The following is a 22,655-nucleotide window of genomic DNA, read 5'->3' as shown; positions in this document are numbered from 1 at the left end:
AAACATTTGGGTTACATTTGTTAATAATCTTCTTAAACATTACAAATTTTACCTAAGAGTTGGAGAAGATAAGAAATGAGTGATTACTAGGGCACCTGGCTTGCTCAGTCAGTAGAGCATGCAACTCTTGACCTCAGGGTCATGAGTTTGAGCCCCATGTTGGGTGCAAGGTTTAATTTAAAAAAAAAAAAAAAAAAAGAGGGGCCTCGATGGCTCACTTGGTTAAGCATCAGACTCTTGGTTTTGGCTCAGGTCATGATCTCACGGTTCATTTGTTCAAGCCCCATGTCAAGCTCTGCGCTGACAGCTTGGAGCCTGCTTGGAATTCTCTCTAATTCTGACATTTGGGTCCACATATAATAGAATATAAGTGGGAAACAAGGCAGTTGAGGGCCACCAAGGTCAGGAAGAAGGAAATAATAAATATGAGAACAAAAATAAATGAAATAGAAACTGAAAATACCAACAGAACAGATAAATGAAATCAGGAGCTGGTTCTTTGAAAAAACAAAAACAAAAACCAATACAACTGATTAACTTCTAGCCAGACTTAACAAAAAAAGAGCAAGAACTCTGGGGTGCCTGACTGTCTCAGTTAGTTAAGCATCCGACTCCTGATTTGGGCTCAGGTTATGATCTTACGTAAGGGTTCATGGAACGAAGACCCACATTGGGCTCTACACTGACAGCATGGAGCCTGCTTTGGATTCTCTCTCTCCCTCTGTCACTGTCCCTCCCCTGCTCATGCTCTCTCACTCTTTCTCAAAATAAATAAATAAACATAAAAGAAAAAAGAAAAGAAAAGAAAAGAGAGAGACAGAGAGAGAGAGAGAGAGAGAGAGAGGGGCAGGCACCTGGGTGGCTCAAAAGACTGGGTGTCTAACTTTGGCTCAGGTCATGATCTCACAGTTCATGGGTTTGAGCCCCACATTGGGTTCTGTGCCGACACAGATTTGGATTCTGTGATTCCCTCTCTCTCTGCCCCTCCACCACTTGCACTCTGTCTTTGTCTCTCAAATATGAATAAACATACAAAAAATTAAAAAAAAAAAGAGAGAAAGGACTCAAAATCACAAAGTGAGAAAAGAGAAATAACAACCAACATCATATAAATACAAACAATTATAAGAGAATATTATAAAAAATTATATGCCAACTAATTGGACAACCTAGAAGAAGTGGATAAATTTCCAGAAACATATAAACCACTAAAACAGAAACAGGAAGAAACAGAAAATTTGATCAGACTGATGACCAGCAAAGAAATTGAATCAGTAATCAAAACTTTCCCAAGAAACAAAAGTCCAGAACCAGATGACTTAACAGGCAAATTCTACCAAACGTTTAAAGAAGAGTTCATACCTATTCTCAAACTATTCTAAAAACTAGAAAAGGAAGGAAAACTTCCAAATTCATTCTATGAGGCTAGCATTACCTGATACCAAAACGAAATAAAGACAACACACAAAAAAAGAGAACTATAGGCAACTATCTCTGATGAACACAGATGCAAATATCCTCAACAAAATACTAGCAAACTGAATTCAACAACACACTAAAAAACGAAAAACAAAAAACGTATCATTCACCAGTGGACACCTGGCTGGCTCAGTAGGTAGAGCATGTGACTCTTGATCTCGGAGTAATGAGTTCAAGCCCCACATGGGGATAAAGTTTACATTAAAAAAAAAAAAAATCATTCACCATCATCACGGTCACATTTATTCATGGGTTGTAAGGGTGGTTCAATATTGCAAATCAATCAACATGATACAACACATCAGTAAGTACAAGAACGATATGATTATTTCCACAGACACAGAAAAAGCATGTGACAAAGTATATCCATTCATAATAAAAACCCTCAACAAAGTAGGTCTAAAAGAAACACACTTCAACATAATAAAGGCCATGTTATTCATGGGTTGTAAGGGTGGTTCAATATTGCAAATCAATCAATGTGATACACCACATCAGTAAGTACAAGAACAATATGATCATTTCAATAGACACAGAAAGAGCATGTGACAAAGTATATCCATTCATAATAAAAACCCTCAACAAAGTAGGTCTAAAAGGAACATACTTCAACATAATAAAGGCCATACAGAAAAAAACCCACAGCTAACATCATCCTTAATGGGGAAAAAGCTTTTCCCCTAAGGTCAGGAACAAGAGGATGTCACTCTCACCACTTTTTTGTATTCCAAATCCTTCCCACAGCAATCAGACAACAAAAAGAAATCAAAGGCATCCAAATCAGTAAGGAAGAAGTAAAACTTTCACTATTTGCAGATGATATGACACTAAATAGATAAAACCCAAAGCACTCCACCAAAAAACTGCTAGAACTGATAAATTAATTCAGTAAATTCTGAGGAAATAAGATCATTGTACAGAAATGTGCTGCATTTCTGTGCACCAATAATGAAGCAGCAGGAAGAGAAATTAAGAACACAATCCCTTTTACAACTACACAAAAACTAACAAGACATCTAGGAATAAAGCTACCCAAAATATACGTATGTATACGTATATAGGTAAAAGATGAGTACTCTGAAAACTGTAAAACACTGATGAAAGAAATAGAAAAAGACACAAAGAAATGGAAAGGCATTCCATGCTCATGGAGTGGGAAGAACAAAAATTGTTAAAATGTCTACACTACCCAAAGCAACTGACATATTTAATGCAGTCCCTATCAAAATACCAACAGCATTTTTCACAGAATCCTGTGAAACAATCTTAAAATTTTTATGCAAACACAAGAGACCTCAAATAACCAAAACAATCTTGAAAAAAAAAAGCAAAGCTGGAGGCATCACAATTCTGGATTTCAATATTACAAAGCTGTAATAATCAAAACAGTATGGTACTGGCACAAAAACAGACATACAGACCAATGAAACAGAACAGAAAACCCAGAAATAAACCCACAACTTTATGGTCAATTAATCTTCAACAAAGTAGGAAGAATATCCAATGGGAAAAAGACAGTGTCTTCAACAAAACTCAGAAAACTGAACAGTAAACATGCGAAAGAATGAAACCGGACCACTTTATTATACCATACAAAAAAATAAACTCAAAACAGATTAAAGACTCAAATATGAGACCTGAAACCATAAAAATCCTGGAAGGGAGCACAGGAAGTAGTTTCTCTGACATCAGCTGTAACATCTTTCTAGATGTGTGTCCTGAGGCAAGGGAAACAAAAGCAAAAATAAACTGCTGGGACTACATCTAAATAAAAAGCTTCTGCAGAGCCAAATAAACAATCAACAAAACTAAACAATCTCCAGAATGGGATAAGAGATTTGCAAATGACATATCTGATATATCTGATAAAGGACTAGTAACCAAAATATATAAAGCACTCATAAAACTCAACACCCCAAAAATGAATAATCCACTTAAAAAGTGGGCAAAACATATAAACAAACATTTCTCCAAAGAAGTTATCAGGACGGCCAACAGATACATGAAAAAATGCTCATCATCACGCATCATCAGGAAAACGCAAATCAAAACTACAATGAAGTATCAGTCAGAATGGCCAAAATCAAAAAGAAACAAGTGTTGGCAAGGATGCAGAGAAAGGGAAACCCTTGTGCACTGTTGGTGGGAATGCAAACTGCTGCAGCCACTGTGGTAAACAGTTGGAAGTTACTCAAAAAGTTAAAATAGGGGCGCCTGGTGGCTCAGTTGGGTTTCCGACTCTTGGTTTCAGCTCAGGTCATGATCTCACGGTTCATGAGTTCGAGTCCTCTGCACAATCGGTACAGAGCTTGTTTGGCATTCTTTCTCTCTCTCTGCCCCACGTGCTCTCTCTCTCTCAAAATAAATAAATAACCTTAAAAAAAAAGTTAAAAACAGAACTATCCTATGATCCAGCAATTGTGCTACTGGGTATTTACTCAAAGAATACAAAAACACTAAATCAAAAAGATACATGCACCAAGAAAGACACTCTTAAGTAAAGAGAACAAACATGGTTACCAGAGGGGAGGTGGGTTGGGGGGATGGATAAAATAGATCATAGGGATTAAGAAATGCATTTGTGAAGAGCACCAGGTGATTAAAATAAAAATTTAGAAAAATAGGGGCACCTAGATGGCTCAGCTGGTTGAGCATCCAACACCTGATTTCAGTTCTAGTCATGATCTTGCGGTGGTGGGATTAAACTGGGTGTGGAGCCTGCTTGGGATTCTCTCTCCTTCTTCCTTTGGCCCTCCCCCACTCACACTTTCTCTCCAAAAATAAATAAATTTAAAAAAATACAGCAAAATCCAGACTGTAGGAAACTACAGAAAAAAATGAGAGTGGGAATCTATTTATGAAATGAAACAAACAAAAAAAAGGACTCAACAATCAGTAGCAATATACTGGACTCCAAACAAACTGAAAAACTTAGTATAATGTAAATATTGCCTAGATAATTAATGGTAAAAAAGGATTACTGTTAAACTGTGTAGGTTTCATAAGAGATAATGATATTGTAGTTATTTTTTTTTAAGTTCTCATCTTTTAGATACTCCTATTTTAAAAATAAAATGATATAGTGCCTAAGATTTGTTCTAAATAATAAATGAAAAGGAAAAGAGGAGTAGGGGACACAGATGAAACAATTTTGGCCATGAGTTGGTAATAGGTGAAGACAGGCAGTGGGTTCATGGAATTTATTACACTATTTTCTCGAGACTTTTGTAGTAAGTCTGAAACTTTCCATAATGAAGTTAAAAAAAAAGCTACAAAGAACTGAGATTAGAGGTGCTACTCATACCTCAGGTAAGACAGAGTTTACAGTCTGAGAAGTTAAGTGCCTGCTGAAACAAAAGCATCAATATTCTTTACAGGAATATAAGAATCCTAAGTGTCTACAACAATGTACAAGATACAATCCAAAATTTCTAGACACACAATCTAACAGGAAAATGTGACTCATTCTCAGGGGAAAAGACAATCAACAAAGGCCTGTTATCTCAACCCAGAGATGAACTAGATACTGGCATTATCAGACAAGGACTTGAAAGCAGCCATTGTAACTCAATGAGGTAAAGGAAAATGAAATGAATTAAAAGATAAGTTGAATAAAATGTTGGAAAGGGTACTGAGGGATTGAGTATAATTTCTGTAACTTTGAATCACACTGTTTCAAAATAAAAAGTTAAAGGAAGAGGAGGAGATGTAAGGAAAAGGAGATGTAAGGAAGAGTAAGAAACTCCAGAACCATTTTACCTGCAAAATGATACAGCCACTTTGGAAGACGCCTTGGTGGCTTCTTACAAAACTAAACATAACTCTTACCACACAACCCAGCAACCACAACCTTGCTGTAAATAGCCAAAAAAAGTAAAAAAAAAATTATGCTCACACAGAAACCTACACAGAGATGCTTACAGAAGCTTTATTCATAATTGCTAAAACTTGCGAAACCAAAATGTCCTTCAGTAGGTGAATGGATTAATAAACTGTGGTATATCTAGACAATGGAATATTATTCAGCTCTAAAAAGAAATGAGCTATCAAGTGATGAAAAGACATGAAGGAAGATTAAATGTACATTACTAAGTAAAGGAAGCCAATCTGAAAAGACTACTATATGACATTCTGGAAAAAGCAAAACCATGGAGACAGTAAAAATATCACTGAGGATGAAAAGGTGGAACACAGAGGACATTTAGTGCAGGAAAAATACTTTGTGCTATACTTATGGATACACGTCATTATACACTTGCCCAAACTCATGGAATGTACACCAAGAGAAAACTGTATTGTAAACTATGGACTTTGCCTGATTATGATGTGTCAAATGTGGGTTCATTAGTTCTAACAAATGTACCACTTTGGTGGGGGATGTAGACAGTGGGGCAGGAGGTATATACAAAATCTGTACCTTTCTCTTTTTTTTTTTTAAATTTTTTTTTTTTTTTCCAACGTTTATTTATTTTTGGGACAGAGAGAGACAGAGCATGAACGGGGGAGGGGCAGAGAGAGAGGGAGACACAGAATCGGAAACAGGCTCCAGGCTCCGAGCCATCAGCCCAGAGCCTGACGCGGGGCTCGAACTCCCGGACCGCGAGATCGTGACCTGGCTGAAGTCGGACACTCAACCGACTGCGCCACCCAGGCGCCCCTGTACCTTTCTCTTAATTTTCCTGTAAACCTAAAACTGCTCTAAAAAAAAAAATCTATTAAAAAATGGTTAACTTAAAGAAAAGAGTATAAATATATTACCTAATTTTATATAAAATAAAAATTTACTAGGGCACCTGCCTGGCTCACTTATGACTCTTGATATCAGGGTTCTATGGTTAAGCCCCACAATGGGTGTAGAGATTACTTAAAAATAAATATAGAATAGAATAAAAATTCACTAGATGTGCTCAAGAGCAGAAAGAGATGATAAGCCAGTGAACTTAGAGATCAACAAAATTATCCGATCTAAATGGAGGAAAAAAAAAGAAAAAATAAACCTGTGGGACAGTATCAAGAAGTCTAACATACATGTAAATATTTCTAGCAAGTTAAGAGAAAAAGAGAAAAATATCTGAATAAATAATAGCTCCAAATTCCCCAAATTTAGTGAAAGTTATACATTTAGAGATCTAAGCTTAGCAAAACCCAAGCAGAATAAATACAAAGAAAAACACATCTAGGCATTTTATAGTCAAATGGATGAAAATCAAAGAGAAAAGCCTGAAGGCAGAGAGAAAAGCAATACATTCCATATATGGGGAAACAATGCTGGCAGACACTTCTCATCAGAAAACTATGGAGACCAGAAGATCTTTAAAGTGCTGAAAAAAAAAAAAAAAAAAAACAACTGTAAACTCCAAATTTTGTATCTAGCAAAAATATCCTTCTAGAATGAAGATAAAGCAGACACTTTCATTTTTCAGAGAGGAAGAGAAGTATTTTGCCAAAAGACCTGTAAAACAGGAAATGCTAAGGGAAAATTTTTAGGCTGAAAGAAAATGATACCAGAGCAAAACATATTCAAAAAGGAATGAAGAATTTGGCAATGATAAATATCCAGGTAAATGTAAAGGTAAGTATCCTACTGTAGAGCTAACCAGGCTACATTCACAATAGTGTCCCCTAGTTCTGTAGGCATCCAGAATTTGCGTGATCTATAGATGTAAAACCTCAAAATGTGGCTACTGATAGAGAACCTGGTAGCTCTTCTTCAAATATTCAAAACCTGTTAATGTTTAATGTCATAAGTCGCACTAAAGTTAATGAGAAATTACAGGGCATCAAATTTCATCTCAATATGAAGAAGAATTTTTCTAAAAACCAGGGCTTTGACAATAAGCTTCCTTGCAAGGAAATGAGCTTCCTGACATTAAATATCAAATAGAGGCTATTTGGGATGCTAGAGTAGGATCATCTCTTAGGATACTAATCTGTTAACTTCTTGATTTATCTAACGCTATGCTGTCTAATACAAGCTATATTACACCAAACAACTCTGAACACAATCCCCATTATATAGTATAAAATTTCTCTTTTGCCTCTATCAACCCCACTGTAGTCACATCTCTTATTTCCACAAGCTCTATTTTACAATGATCTTTTAATTCTAATTCTAAAATGCAAATACTATTCTTTAAATGTATACATATCTTATAGGTTATAAAAACAATTCCAAATACATCAGTTCATTTGAACCTTTCAAAATACTCTAGCTGGAAAGTTATGTGTAAAACTGCTAAGAACACAGGGACAGAAAAAAGTAAAAAAAAAAAAAAAAATGCCACTATATGACCAATACCTATATTTAAGATAATCTTTAAATTTTAAGTTAAATGAATGTGACAGGGAAGAAACACAGTATTTTTATTTTTAAGGATATTAATTCCAGGCCTTTAAAATGAAGTGAAGGAATACTTCTACTGTACCCAAAAGGGTACACTAAAAATTACCTGTTGCAGAATCTGACTTTGTATCAGAAGTGGGTGGTATCTCACAAGGCTCTACATTTCTGGACTGAGAGTTTTCAGAAGTGTTGTTAGGTTCCAATGATGTGGATGGAGTAGAGACTGAACTTTCTGACGGGCTGCCATTTGCCACTGATGTTTCACCTTTTAATGAGTGCATCTAGGGAGAAACCACATTGTAATTTAATGAACAGATAAGAATCTAAATTTACCAAGGCAGATTAGACCAAAATATGAGTAAGTCAACTGTCTCTATAGGAGGGAAAAGTACTAAATTTTCTAAGTAGATGGATCCAGATTGTATAATCCTAAACATGGCATAATCACACTGATCACACTGTGGAATTCAACTACAATGTGAGAAGAGCATAAAAAGGTTTTTAAACACTGTTGATTTTTCTTCCAATTAGAACTGAAGGAAAAAACTTTCAAGCTATATTAGCCATTTGCCCAAATTGACTCAGTTCCTTAAAATGTGTCAAGCAGTACAGTTTGGGACCTTAATGTTCAATCTCTCTTTTGCACCAAAGTAATAGTGTAAAGAGAAGGGAGAGTAAGAAGTCACTCATTAGGCATAGGTACCTATAACTTCACAATGCTATTTTCAAACCAATCCAGGAAAGCAGTATTTTCTACCTTTCAAGTTTAATGGCATAGCAGGTTCCTGAATATACAGAGCAACTCCAAAAATATTCTAATGTCAAATTTCTGACATATCATTTTCCCATGTTTATATAAATAAATTCTCTTCCTTCTCACCTGCCGGACTTTGTGAATTCTGGTAACAAGTTCATCTGCAGAAACACTTCCTGCTATTACTTCCAAGGGAATTCCACTGTCTCCAATAAAGAAACTGGATGGAACACACACTACAGGATCTGTACAATTTAATTAAGTCTAATGATTCGTGAAAAAACAAGGGGATAATTTTATGAAATGCTACTGATAACAAAGCAAATCTTTGTGAATTTCACCGTGTAATCAGCTAACATGTTTACCAAATAATTTCAACTACAGTATCACTATGCTTGTCATGCATGTGATAAGTAAACTGATTTATGATTTATCTGTACTGCCTATCTGAAACATCCATTACATTCCATCTATTGTAAATTTTACATCTTGCCTCTTGACAATTATTTCTAACATTCCGACCAAACTGCTCCATATTGCTTTCCAGATATTGACAATAAGACTCCCTATAATCCCATTTGCTACAACGTATTATCTCAAAGGACACTTAGTAGTATAAAGTTCCTCAAAGCAAGAATGCATGAGATCCTAAATAGAAATGAGTAATTTCTAAATGTCGTGAATTAACCAAAAGAAAGGTAAATCCTCAAGCAAAATATTTATCAAACCAATTCTTCATTGAAAGGATACAGATTTGTGAAAATTGTAAGCAGGCTTCACTGTAAAACAAAATCAAACAGAAAATCACTAGATGCATTCAAATATTTCCCCCCAAATATCCAGTTGTTTTTACAGAAATTTACTCTACCAATTAAAAGTATTTCTCTGAAACTACTAGTTCCTTTCATAGTCATCAGCTGGAAGGAGAAAACTGCAATTCTTGTCTTACAGACCTTTCCCGGTATGTTTTATAATTTTCAGATTAAAGAGCCACTTATTCTTGCAACACACAAACTGGTGGCTGGATCTGATGGCTAAAAATCAAGCTGGTATCTGCCATGTTGCTTTCTCAGCAGCAAGTGTTTCTGAATACAGCATCTTGCCTTGTAACAAAAGATATTAATGCTTATGATTTACTTCTGCAAATGATAATATAATACTTTGTAAAAATAAAGGATTCAAAACAACCTAAATATCTACCAGTAAAAACTAATTATGCAATCATTAAAAAGGTACAAAAAAGTATGTCAAAATGCTACCACTTTTGTAAAAAAAAAAAAAAAAAAAAGTAAATAAACAAGAATTTAAAAAGGGGAGGAAAATACATATTCTTGATTTGGTTACTCCAGAGAAGGAAACTGGGTGGTTAGGGACAGGGACAGGAGAGTCTTTACGTTATGATACAAGTAAGAGATACTGATCAATGCAAATGAATAATACCAAGAATCAAATTAATACTGATCAATGCAAATGAATAATACCAAGAATCAAATTAATCTTTCCAAAAATTTACACCCATTTTCTGAATATAAAGCATGATTACCACAAAAACATCTGAAAATATAATAAAAAAGTATAAAGAAAAAAATTACCAAGTCCTACCTTCTCAGAAATAGCCAATGTAAATTTTGATGTATTTCCTACCAATCTATTTTCAATGCAGGCTTATCTCCATAAACTCATAGACACTAAAATGTTACTACAACATTAATTTCATTATTATTGTACAATACATAAAATTTACTATTCATAATTTAAAAGACACATTAGATTCTATCAGCAGGCAGTCTATAATGAAACAAAAATCAACCATCACTATACACAGGTATCCCTGCATCTACTTTTAGAAATTTGTTTAAAAAAAAATTTTTTTTTGTTTTTAAAAATACCAGATACATCAGTCTGTATATAACCTCAAGAATTCTGATTTTCTCATTTCTTCCACATTTCCAATACCCCTACATTCCTCCTACTATTTCTGGTGCTACTGGAAGATAATGGAAAACATAAATGACAGGATATACATTAAAATGGTAAGATTCTTTTTTTTAAAGTATTATATAGCTCAATAAATATATAGTTGAATAACTGCTGCTCTGAGGCAAACCACTATGATTTGTTTCATGAAATTTTTAATATTGGAAAATTTTTACTAAAAAATTTGCAAACTTACAGGTAAATTTCCAAATATTTTAATCTTGGCAATAATTTTCAAACATCATTCATTCTGATATTATCAATATCAAAATGAAAGGAATACCACTTTGTAGTTGCTAACAAATTAATGTTTCTAGGCGCTGATCATTGATGCCTACTGCTAACATCATAAAGTAAGACAAGAGGTCATTATGTGCTTTCATAATGGAAGAACGGAAGACATACCACCATTTATGAAGTAGTCTTGATGGAAAAAAAAATCTAACTTGAATCCAACTGTTGATTTACAAGCAACAGAGGACAGAGAAATGAACTACATGAGACTAACAGGGATGCAGTCAACAATAATCCACATGGCAGGAAACTAAAGAACGAACGACCTGTTTCTCCAAAAACTAAATTGCAAAGAAAAAACATACAGAGAAGGGGGGGGGTGGCGTGCGGGGGAGAGCCTTGAAAAAGATCAACACATCACAATGTGTGGACCTTGATAGATCCTGAACCAAACAAACTGTAATAAATTAAGAATACAACTATGGCATAGATGAGACAAGTGAAAATGTGAAAAATAGCTGGATATTTGCTATTAAGAAACTATCACTTATTTGCTTTGAAGTATTACAGTTATGTTAAAATATTTAGTTTTTCGCATGCTAAATTTATGTTAATTCATGTTAAAAAACTTATTTTTTAAAGACACACTAAAATATAGATGAAGTGATGTGATGACTGAGATTTGCTTCAAAATTATATGGGATGAGTGGTAACGGGTGACTGAAACAAGACTGACTATAAGTTAATCACCAAAGTAGTTGACAAGTATGTGGGACTTCACTGCACTACTCACTTACTTTTGTATGTCTGAAATTTTCTACAAAACATTTTTAAAGGGAGGAGATGGAATGGATTAACAAAAAATACTTGTGGGTACTAGGACTCTGAAGGACCTAAAAAGTACTTACTCCTATGCAAATTGGTGCACCCACTCTGGAAAACAGTGTGGAGGTTCCTCAAAAAATTAAAAATAGATCTACCCTATGACCCAGCAATAGCACTGCTAGGAATTTACCCGTGGGATATAGGAGTGTTGATGCATAGGGGCACTTGTACCCCAATGTTTACTTTCAACAATAGCCAAATTATGGAAGGAGCCTAAATGTCCATCAACTGATAAATGGATAAAGAAGCTGTGGTTTATATATACAATGGAATACTACGTGGCAATGAGAAAAAATGAAACATGGCATTTTTGTAGCAATGTGGATGGAAATGGAGAGTGTTATGCTAAGTGAAATAAGTCATACAGAGAAAGACACATACCACATGTTTTCACTCTTATGTGGATCCTGAGAAACTTAACAGAAGACCATGGCGGAGGGGAAGGGAAAAAAAAAAGGAGAGGGAGGGAGGAAAACTATAAGAGACTCTTAAAAACTGAGAATAAACTGAGGGTTGATGGGGGGTGGGAGGGAGGGGAGGGTGGGTGATGGGCATTCAGGAAGGCACCTGTTGGGATGAGCACTGGGTGTTGTATGGAAACCAATTTGACAATAAATTTCATATTAAAAAAAAAGTACTATTCCTATTGAATTAAACAGCTTTATTCCCAAAAACAGGATCCAAAAGAGTGGTCAACCGTTCAGAAATAATCAATATATAATTTACGGTTACTTCCATGTTCTTACGCATTCCTGGTGCATGTCACATAGCTGCTTGGTAAACCAGAACTTCAGAGTTTTTCAGTAAGATACATGATGTATTTGGAAAACGGCAATCAGAATTTAAGGTCCCAATACGCCTTAGAGAAAAATCAACATTCTTATAGTCTAAGAGTATCACCACAAATCACAACAAAAGACAACGGTTATAATACTTAAAAAAATTAACACATAAGCAAACCTTTTGGTATCGATTTTAATAGCAACAAAACTGTCCGAAGATGCTTCTGTTACTTTCTCATCTTCCCAACTTGCAGCCATCTGTGTTGACTGCTCATCATCACCTGTAACACATTTCAAGGATATTTATAAGGCCAGTATCAGCTGATTCTTTTCCCCCAGAATGTGGAATTTCAAATAAAATATAATTGCACAAATACTATTTTCTATCAAATTTAAGAACAAAAACTTTCCCATAAAATGAAGAGCATGACTATGGCATTGCTAACATTATAAAAGTAATGAAAAACAGCTCAGGCTGCTAAGAAAAAAAAAGTAATAAAACATAATGAAAAAGAATGACACTATCTAGATTTTACAAAGTACTGTATTTTCTAAAAGAAGACATTCAAAGTATGATGCACATAGTATCACTATAATTGGAAGTCATAATAGAAACGTACAGGGGCTATTTTGCCTTTTGTACATGTAATTTTTTTTTTTTTTTTGAGAGAGACAAAGAGTGTGTATGCATTGGTGAGGGGCAGGAGAGGGGTAGAGGGAAGGGGAGGGAGGGAGGGAGAAAGGGAGAAAGGGAGAGGGAGGGAGAGAGAGAGAGAAAATGAATCTTAAGCAGGCTTGACACTCAGCATGGACCCCTACACAGGGCTCTTGATCCCATGACCCTGGGATCATGACCTGAGCCAAAATCAAGAGTTAGACACTTTAACAACTGAGCCACCCAGGCGCCCCCATACATGTGATTTTAGAAAATAAAAGCACAACACTCTTCCTTCATGGAGGACTTTTCTGTCAAGTTCAATGTCCCCCAACAGCACAGCATTACTCTCCAGAATTTCCCCAAGGTAGATAGATGCTGATGCAATTCTATTTGTGGTTTGGGACTTGCCTTTTATTTTAGGTATGGTAATTATAAAAGTTATGCTGACCCAAAACTAATCTATAGTGACAGAATTCAGCACAGTGGCTACCTGGATGGCGGTGCTACTGACTGGGAAAGAGCATGAAGGAGCCTTCTGGGGGTGCTGGAAATACATCTTATCTGGATGAGAGTTAGAAGTGTTTTAATAGTAAAAATGCACTGAGCTGCTCACTTAATCTTACTTAATATACCGTACGTCACACTTCAGTGACAAAATGTTTTATGTTATACCTGTCAAGCGGCTGCTTCCATTTTAGACTTGTAATATCTAGATTTTGACATAACCACTTAGTGGTGGGCAGAGGAAAACTTACCTAAGTCAGATGAAATCTTTCCGAGATTAAGCAAAGTGCTTTCTCAAGCACTTTCAGGTGAACAACCTCTGCCAACTTACAGATTTAAAAAGTTCCCAGGCCACATTTTTTTTTGTTGTTTTACAAAAATGAGGTAATTCTCTATCTATTCTTCTGTAAGCTGTTTTCTTCCCAAGTGCAGCCTTTCCCCAATTTAATCCACCCTGAGCATTCCTCATGTCGGTTAACTATTTAAGGTATCTCCATCCCTTCAGTTTTTAGGCCCAAAATTTTACTTATCCTTGACTTCAGTTGACTCTATCTCCAAAATATATCCAGAATGTAACTATTTCTTTCCACTTTCACTGCTACCACCCTGATTTAAGCTATAGATATCACCTAGATGATTACAACAGCCTCCAAACTGATCTCCCTGTTCAATCTATTCCTTTTTTTCCCCCCAAAAATCAATACAACCTTTACTGCACCTTTAAAATATCACAAATAAGCCTGGAAAATCATCTGGCATCTTTCTGTTTCTATAGCTGGACAACTGAGATCTTATTCATCAGCCTGAACTGTTCCTTTTTCATAAATGTAGATAACCTCCAAAAATTTTCTGATATCCTTGTTTTTTAACTGTTGTGACTTGCTGAATCAAAGCAGCTAGTTTGATACAAGTTCAATGTCATTTCCTTTGAGAATTAACTCACCTTTCTGAACCTGAGATACTGAACAAGCAATGCCAGCCTCAGCCAAATCCTACAGATTTATTTTTCACCCAAGAAATTATAGATTTCAAAAAGAGAACAATTCTCCTGAAAAACAACATTGATGGGGAAGTGAGCATATACAGAACTGGAAACAGAAGCCCAATGTAGCCTCCTTCATCATGTTGTTTTTTTTTTTTTTCTTTTTGAAGTAATTTCTATGCCCAACACGGGGCTTGAACTTACGACCCCAGGTCAACAGTCACCTGCTCTACCACCTGAGCCAGCCAGGCACCCCACTCCCGTCCCCCTAACCATGTTCTGTAAATGACTACAGAGAGCGCAAACAGTAGCCAGATTTTTTCTATTTCCCCACCATTTGTCAACATGGACCCTCTTCTTTTTCTTTCCAAAGAGACAGAGTTCTACACTGATGTGACTGAAGTCCCTTCGCAGGGTTCCTCTGGGGCCTTTCACAATAACTGTGCATCCTTTCAGAGTGGATGCCGACATTTTCTGGAATGTCGACAGTCTGCTGACTGCAGTAGATGTGGCAAAGCTGCTCAGTCTATTCTTAACACAGAAACTTTTGTTAAAAATTTCAGATCATATCAATCCTCTGTTCAAAATCCTATAATGCTCCCAATTTCCCTCCAAGTAAAAAAGCCAAAGTCCCTGCAAATGGCCTCATGCCTCCAGTTACCTCTGTGACCTCATTTGTCTTCAGTTTCTTCCTATTCTGCTAATATAAAAAACACTCTAAGGTCTTTGTACTAGTTGTTTCCTCTGCCTAGAATGTTCTTCTCTCAGATATTTACATGGTTAATGCTCAACCCTCTTAAGTCTCTGTTCAAATATTATCTTCTCAATAAAGCTTTCCCTACTCATACTTTAAAATGACAGCCTTAGGGTATCTGGATGCCTCATATGGTTAAGTGTCCAACTCTTGATACTGGCTCAGGTCATGACCTTTTGGTCGTGAGATGGAGCCCTGTGTCCAGCTCTGCACTGAGAGTTAAGCCTGCTTGGGATTCTCTCTCTCCCTCTCGCTCTCTGCCCCTCCCCAGCTCATGCTCTCTCTCAAAATAAATTTAAAAAATTTTTAAATAAAAAATAATAGGGGCCCCTGGGTGGCTCAGTCAGTAAAATGTCTGACTTCAGCCCAGGTCATGATCTCGCGGTTCGTAAGTTCAAGCCCCGTGTCGGGCTCTGTGCTGACAGCTCAGAGCCTGGAGTCTGCTTCAGATTCTGTGTCTTCCTCTCTCTGCCCCTCCCCTGCTCGTGCTCTGTCTCTCTCTCTCTCTCTCAAAAATAAACATTAGGGGCGCCTGGGTGGCGCAGTCGGTTGAGCGTCCGACTTCAGCCGGGTCACGATCTCGCGGTCCCTGAGTTCGTGCCCCGCGTCGGGCTCTGGGCTGATGGCTCAGAGCCTGGAGCCTGTTTCAGATTCTGTGTCTCCCTCTCTCTGCCCCTCCCCTGTTCATGCTCTGTCTCTCTCTGTCCCAAAAAAATAAATAAACGTTGAAAAAATAAAAATAAAAAAAATAAACATTAAAAAAATAAAGTAAAATAAAATAAAATAAAATAAAGTACAAAATAATAAAGGGACAGCTTTTAGGGGTGCCTGACTGGTTTAGCTGGTGGAGCACATGACTCTTGATCTCACGGTCATGAGTTCAAGCCCCACATTGGGCATAGAGCCTACTTTAAAAAAACAAAACAAAACAAAACAAAACATGACAGCTTTTATGGGCTCCTGGTTGGCTCAGTCAATAGAGCGTGCAACTCTTGATCCCAGGGTCATGAGTTCAAGCCCCACACTGGGCCTAGAGTTTACTTTAAAATAATAATAATGGGGCGCCTGGTGGCTTAGTCGGTTAAGCAGCCGACTTCGGCTCAGATCATGATCTCGCGCGCGGTCCATGAGTTCGAGCCCCGCGTCGGGCTCTGTGCTGACAGCTCAGAGCCTGCAGCCTGTTTCAGATTGTGTCGCCCTCTCTCTGACCCTCCCCTGTTCATGCTCTGTCTCTCTCTGTCTCAAAAATAAATAAAACGTTAAAAATTTTTTTAAAAAATAAATAAAATATTAATAATAAATTAAATAAAATGACAGCCTTCAAACATTCCCAAAGCTCCCTAATTTCCTGGTCTCTTTTTCCCTGTAATACTTATCACCTTCTGATAAACTATGTGTTTTACTTATTATGTTTACTGTCTGTTTCCCTCAACTAGAATGCAGGTTCCAAGAGGGCAAGGATTGTTTTCCTTTTATTTACTAACATAATTCAAATACCTACAATACAACTTGGCATATGTCAAGTACCTGGGATACAGCAGGGCCTCAATAAGTGTTTTGTGGAACAGCTAAATTTCTGGTACAGTAAGTATCTTGGCATACCTACAATAATTGACTAATGCTGCACATTTGAGTATATTCTATGTGAAATGGGATCTAGGAACAGGAGCTTGAGAAATCTGGTCATGGAAAAGTAAACAGGGACTAAATGCATCTACAGACTAGGACCAAAAAGAATGCCAGTAACAGTCTTCCAGATATTGAGGAAGCAAACTGGGAAAATTATCATTTGTAGTGACATCGTTCAGAGCACATCTTCAAACACTATGGGGTGAGGAAATGTAAAATTCCAAGTAAATGACAAAATTATCAACCTAGAAAATAACTATATGGCAACATTCTTACTACAAACATGTCTTAGAGAAGGCTGTGAGGCATGAGAGATCCTTTTCATTCATTCTTTCATACGTTCACTATTTTATTCCATTCTTATTGTCCTAGGCATTGGCTATAATCTAAATGTGAAACAAAGGAAACATTGTTTGCCCTGGAGCTTAAAAATCTAACAGTACAAAAAATGTACTTGTTGGCGCGCCTGGGTGGCTGAGTCGGTTAAGCATCCCACTCAGTTTCGGCTCGGGTCATGATCTTACAGCTTCATGAGTTCGAGCCTTGCATCAGGCTCTGTGTTGACAGTGTGAAGCCTGCTTGAGATTCTGTTTTCTTCTCTCTCTGCCCCTCCCCCACTCATGCTGTCTCTCTCTCAAAATAAATAAACTTAAAAAAATTAAAATTAAAAAAAGTACTTGTTTAGTAAACAATTATAATTATAGTAATAAATACTGTTAAAAAAAGAACAGATCTAGGAAAGAAAATAGTAAGACCCTTTTAGATTGGTCAGGGAAGGCTTCTCTGGGGCAACATTTAAGGTAAGATCTAAAGGATGAAAAAATTAAGCCATGCAGAGTTCACTAAGCCGGATTTTATGTGTAGGAAAAGGTCTGTGTGACTGGGAATGTCATGAACAAAAGGGAAAGCCAGACAGGAGACTAAAGAGTTGAGAGTCAAAGGTGACTCCACACTTCGGTTTATCCACCTGGATGTAAAAGTGGTGTCATTTACTAAAATGTAGAAAACTGGGGCGGGGAGAAAAACAGGTTCAGGCAGTAAATATACTTTTAAGCTTGAGAATCCTGTGAGGCATCTAAGTGGGGATGTCAAGTGGGTAGCTACAAGTATAGATTTGCTTGCTACTTCTGAGATTGCTACTTTTCATTATGTTGTACCATGTAGGTAGGGTCCCAAAAATCACATCCCCACTAGCAATGTCTGTCCATAATTCAGCCTAGTGGCAGCAACAGCTGCTTGACCAACAGAGATGTAAGGATGAATGGAATTACTTAACTCACTAAGAACTATATTAATTCTACGGAGCAAAATTATTAATTGCCAACTTCAGTATCTTTAGTTTCTTATTATTAAGAAGTATATAAACCATGCTATGGAGTTAGATCAGCCTAAAATTTTAGCAAAAAAACGCTGTATCCATGGTAGTATTCAGCAGTATCCAAAATAAAAGCACTTGAAAAGAACAATACAAGGGTGCCTGGCTGGCTCAGTTGGTAGAGCATGTGGCTCTTGATCTTGAGGTTGTGAATTCAAGTCCCACCTGGGTGTACAGATTACTTAAAAATAAAAAAATCTAAAAAAAAAAAAAATACAATCTCAGAAACAAAGAGATCTCTTACTATTGTAATAATTAGTACTACTGTTTCCATATGTTTGTTAATTAAATCTAGCATTTACTTCAAATTAACTGATTAGCCCAAAAGTGCCTCCTAGGAACATTTAGACATCTTCAATTGTGTGTTTTCCTAGTACAGCCAGGAATTCCAACCCAGAAAACATCAACTAGTCAAAATCTAAAAGCTTTTGTGGTCTATTTTAACCAAAAAAGGCAGTAAATAGTGTCTATCATGAAAATTTTAGCCCACTAGCAACACTACTCTGTGAACTGACACCTTTGCTTCAGGATCCTTGTCAGAATATTCTACCTTCCCAAGAATAGAATCAAAATCTTTTTCAGTTTTATTACTTTCAATTTGCATAGTCATAATACTTTGAAAATACTTGCTCTTGTCTGAACTGGTAGTTATCTCTCCAGTCTCAATCCCACAATTTTCTTTAATTCATCCATGAAAACTTCACTAAATATAAAGAACTTGCTTAAAGTGCTTCCCACTTGAGGGGTTTACATGAACCAAAGTATACCCTTAAGACCACTTCTTTCAGCCATAAAGACATCTTTTTAATTTTCTACTAAGTTGGTTTATTGTTGTTGAGGTCTCCCACCTAAGAAAATCATGAGTTCTGGTTATATCCTTCAATGTTATGAACAAAGCTCTAGGCAACACGTAAGTGTTGGGAGTTTCATGACCCCTGTCTATGTATTCCTGGAGTGAAACTAATTCTGCCTAGTGTTGGAGATTAACTTTCTAAAACTCTACAAAAGCCAACAGTATTTTGAATGGGTCAAGGGACAAACTCCTTTGACAGACTAATGGTCTTCCTGAAAACATTCAACAAACATTCATCAGAGTCGTTGATATCCTAAAAGTATGTAACACATGCTCATCAGTAAAAAGTTAACTGAAGAATGTATATTTACACACAAAGCCCCAAATATCTCTAACTTTATTTTACTATTGTAATAATTAGCACTACTGTTTCCATATGTTTGTTAATTAAATCTAGCATTTATTTCAAATTAACTGATTAGCCCAAAAGTGCCTCCTAGGAACATTTAGACATCTTCAATTGTGTTTTTTGTTTAAAAAATGACTACCATAATCCTAAATTTCCTGACTATGACACCAATTTCAATAATACATGAAGTGTACAGTTGTTCAGTTTTTCTCAAGAAATAAAAGATTTTTGGGGCACCGGGATGGCTCAGTCGGTTAAAGGACCGACTTCAGCTCAGGTCATGATCCTGAGGTTTGGAAGTTGGAGCCCACTTACGATTCTCTCTTTCCCCTTCTCTCTCTGGTCCTCCCCTGCTCCCTCTCTCAAAATAAATAAATAGACTTAAAAAAAAATAAGACTTTTTTTGAAGCTGCTAAAAAAATTTGTCAGGACAAGATAGAAATATTTTTTGTGACCCTGCTATGTGACCCATGTCACTTAACCACTGTGGACATAAATTTCCTCATCTATAAAATGGGTAAAATAAAACCTATTCTACTTATCACAAAAATCAACCGAGATTTTATGTGAAAAACACAACTTAAATGTCATAAAACTATTAATGTACACTTTTTAAAACAAGTTTATTTTGACAGAGAGAAAAAGAGCATGAGTGGGGGAGGGGGAGAGAGGGAGGGAGGGAAGGAGAGAGAGAGAGAGAGACAGACAGACAGACAGACAGACAGACAGAATCCCCGTGCTGTCAGCACAGACCCTGACTTGCGGCTGGATCCCACCGACCCTGAGATCACCACTTGGGCCAAAATCAAGAGGCTGACGCTTAAGTGACTGAGCCACCCAGGCACCCCAAAACTATTACTGTACTCTTAATAAGCACAGCTAAGTATCATTTAATTCTTCTTTCCTTTTTAATCCACTTTTTTTCCTTACAGTATCACAGCACTTATGTATGTGGACTATAAACTCTAAAACTGCATAAGAGGATCTAAACTACTCAAACTCTTCTAATTAACACCACTAAGCTAAAAATCTGGCATAATTTAAAAGAATTATAAATTTCAAATTTAATGTTAAGTGAAATTCATATTTTAGCCTTTGTTCTTTATTGTGCTACATAAAGTGATAGAGCTATTATCTAGTCTCTCCAAGTCATAAGTTAATAATTTGAGCATACCGTTATTAAACACAAATAGTTAAAATAATATAGTTCAAATGGTCACAAACACTAACTTGGTTCATGTAATGAGAATCAGCAAAACCACAAAGGCATAGGTTTACTGTAAATCTAGAAGATTTCTGTAATAAAATAGGGTAGTAATAATATACTGAGCAAAATAACCCAGAGTAACACATGATAAATGAGTTAGCTCACGTTCTCGAAACTGTGGGTATTAGACGAACCAAGCACCGAACATCTACTTATTCTAAACAAATGGTACAAAAAAAATCAACTTGCAACAAACCAAATATTCCACATTAGACTCTCTCTCCCTATTATCATTAAAAAAAAAAAATCCAACCTATGTAAAGCTCAAAAGTTTGCGTCTCAGGAGCGTACGACCGCCAGTAACCGAAAACATCAGGTGGCTTCTCTTTGTTGCTTACCGATGACACAGCTTTCTTCCTGACAGTCCACAATTAATTACGAACCCAAATGCCTGTCGAAAGGCCTGTCTCTCTATTCCCACCTGAACACTTAGGAACTACACAAGCGTTGAAGCATCCCGAAGTGGGTCCTAGGTGACAGAGAGGGGTCCCAGGGTGCCCGAGAGGGAGGTGCTGGGGTCTATCTGCGCCAACTCGTCAGGGCGCGCGGGGAGAGGCGCAGCGAGGGTGGGCTGCAGGGACCCGCGCAGAGCTGTGGGCGGGGCTCAGCGCGTTTTGGGGGCGAGGCGGGGACGGTGCCTCCGGCCGGGGTGCCGGGAGAAGCAGGAGCTGGAGGCCTAGCCAGGCCCGGCGTGCCCCAAACGGAAGGGGGAGGCGCTGAGAAAACAGGCACGGCAGCCAGGGCCTGTCGAGAGCACGGAGGAAAGGCTGGGGAACCCTAGGATTGGAGGTAGGCCGGTGGGGTGTCCGGCCACAACTCGGGCCCCCGCCCCCTTCACCTGCCACGAATACCACGAAGACCGCTCCGCTCCTCTTGGCCGACGCGATGGCGGCCGGAATGGCGCCCTGGAACCACAACATCGCTCTCCTCGGGCCCAGGCGCTTGTCCGGTGTGTTGTCGCCGCGGTCCGGGAGCTGGCCCCGCCCTCTCTTTCGTCTGGCCCCGCGGCCCCCGCAGCCCCAGCTGCTCTGTCCCCCGCCTCCGCGCAGGCACGCTAGCCCGTCAGCGGTCCCCTGGGACGCACGCAAGCGCGCGGACCAGGCGCACCCTGCGCCACGTGACGCCACACGTCGCCGTCGGCACAGGGCCCGAGTGCCTTGTCTTGTTGGCAAAAAGGTGCGTGCGCGCGACCGCTAGGCCTCAGACCCTGCAATTCCGGAAGTGGGAAAGATGACTAACCGCTACGGCGCGTTGACGGCGCCTACAAGAGGCATGACGGGAATTGTAGTCTTCATAGGCTTGTTTTTCTTCATAATTGGAAAATGTAACGGTGGTTTCCGGGGCACGGCTAAAGGGGACAGCAGTGAGAGCCTTTTTCCAATCTGGGAAAGGGGAGGAGAAGAAGTGGTGCTCACTGTCGTGAAGATGCTAATCGCCACCTCATTGAGACCTTAAATATGGAGGAAGTCGTCCCCGCCTCGAGTGGAACCCTAATTGTGGACGATGTAATTTTTATAATTAGTGGTCATTGTGTGATACGGGAAGGTGTTTTTCTGTATGGACCTACGTGGACTTTGTAGGGATTTACGGCAAGGCTTTGACTTCTGCTGAACTTATCAGCCCAACCCTGAAGAGACAGGGTAAAAACCCCAACGGCCACACAGCCGTTGTACCTGAGGGGAGATGCTGGTAGAATGCAGGCGTCCCGCAATTTCTTAGTCATTGGCCAGAGAGCGTTCCAAAACCTCAGAACACTGGCTATGCTATTGCCACAGCTGCTTTCTAAAGTAACTTAAAAGCACAGAATATAGGATTCATTTTCCAGCTACT

The 22,655-nt window shown here is 37.9% G+C and overlaps 1 protein-coding gene across 1 annotated transcript in view; it reads right to left on the bottom strand.

The window, feature by feature from the left end:
* UBXN4 (UBX domain protein 4) overlaps positions 1–22,037 on the bottom strand; it is a 43,435-nt gene extending 21,398 nt beyond the window's left edge. The window contains exons 1-5 of the mRNA XM_043573320.1: positions 21,664–22,037; positions 12,633–12,735; positions 9,327–9,355; positions 8,703–8,821; positions 7,929–8,103 (exon numbers count right to left, since the gene is read on the bottom strand). Coding sequence (XP_043429255.1) covers positions 7,929–8,103; positions 8,703–8,821; positions 9,327–9,355; positions 12,633–12,735; positions 21,664–21,745 — 508 coding nt within the window. The 5' untranslated portion in view covers positions 21,746–22,037. The remainder of the gene's footprint in view (positions 1–7,928; positions 8,104–8,702; positions 8,822–9,326; positions 9,356–12,632; positions 12,736–21,663) is intronic.
* Positions 22,038–22,655: the final 618 nt, after the last annotated feature.

Source organism: Prionailurus bengalensis, chromosome C1 (assembly GCF_016509475.1).
Source record: "Prionailurus bengalensis isolate Pbe53 chromosome C1, Fcat_Pben_1.1_paternal_pri, whole genome shotgun sequence".
Taxonomy (NCBI): domain Eukaryota; kingdom Metazoa; phylum Chordata; class Mammalia; order Carnivora; family Felidae; genus Prionailurus; species Prionailurus bengalensis.
Note: the sequence above shows the minus strand (reverse complement) of the source record. Positions and strands in the feature narration are given on the sequence as shown.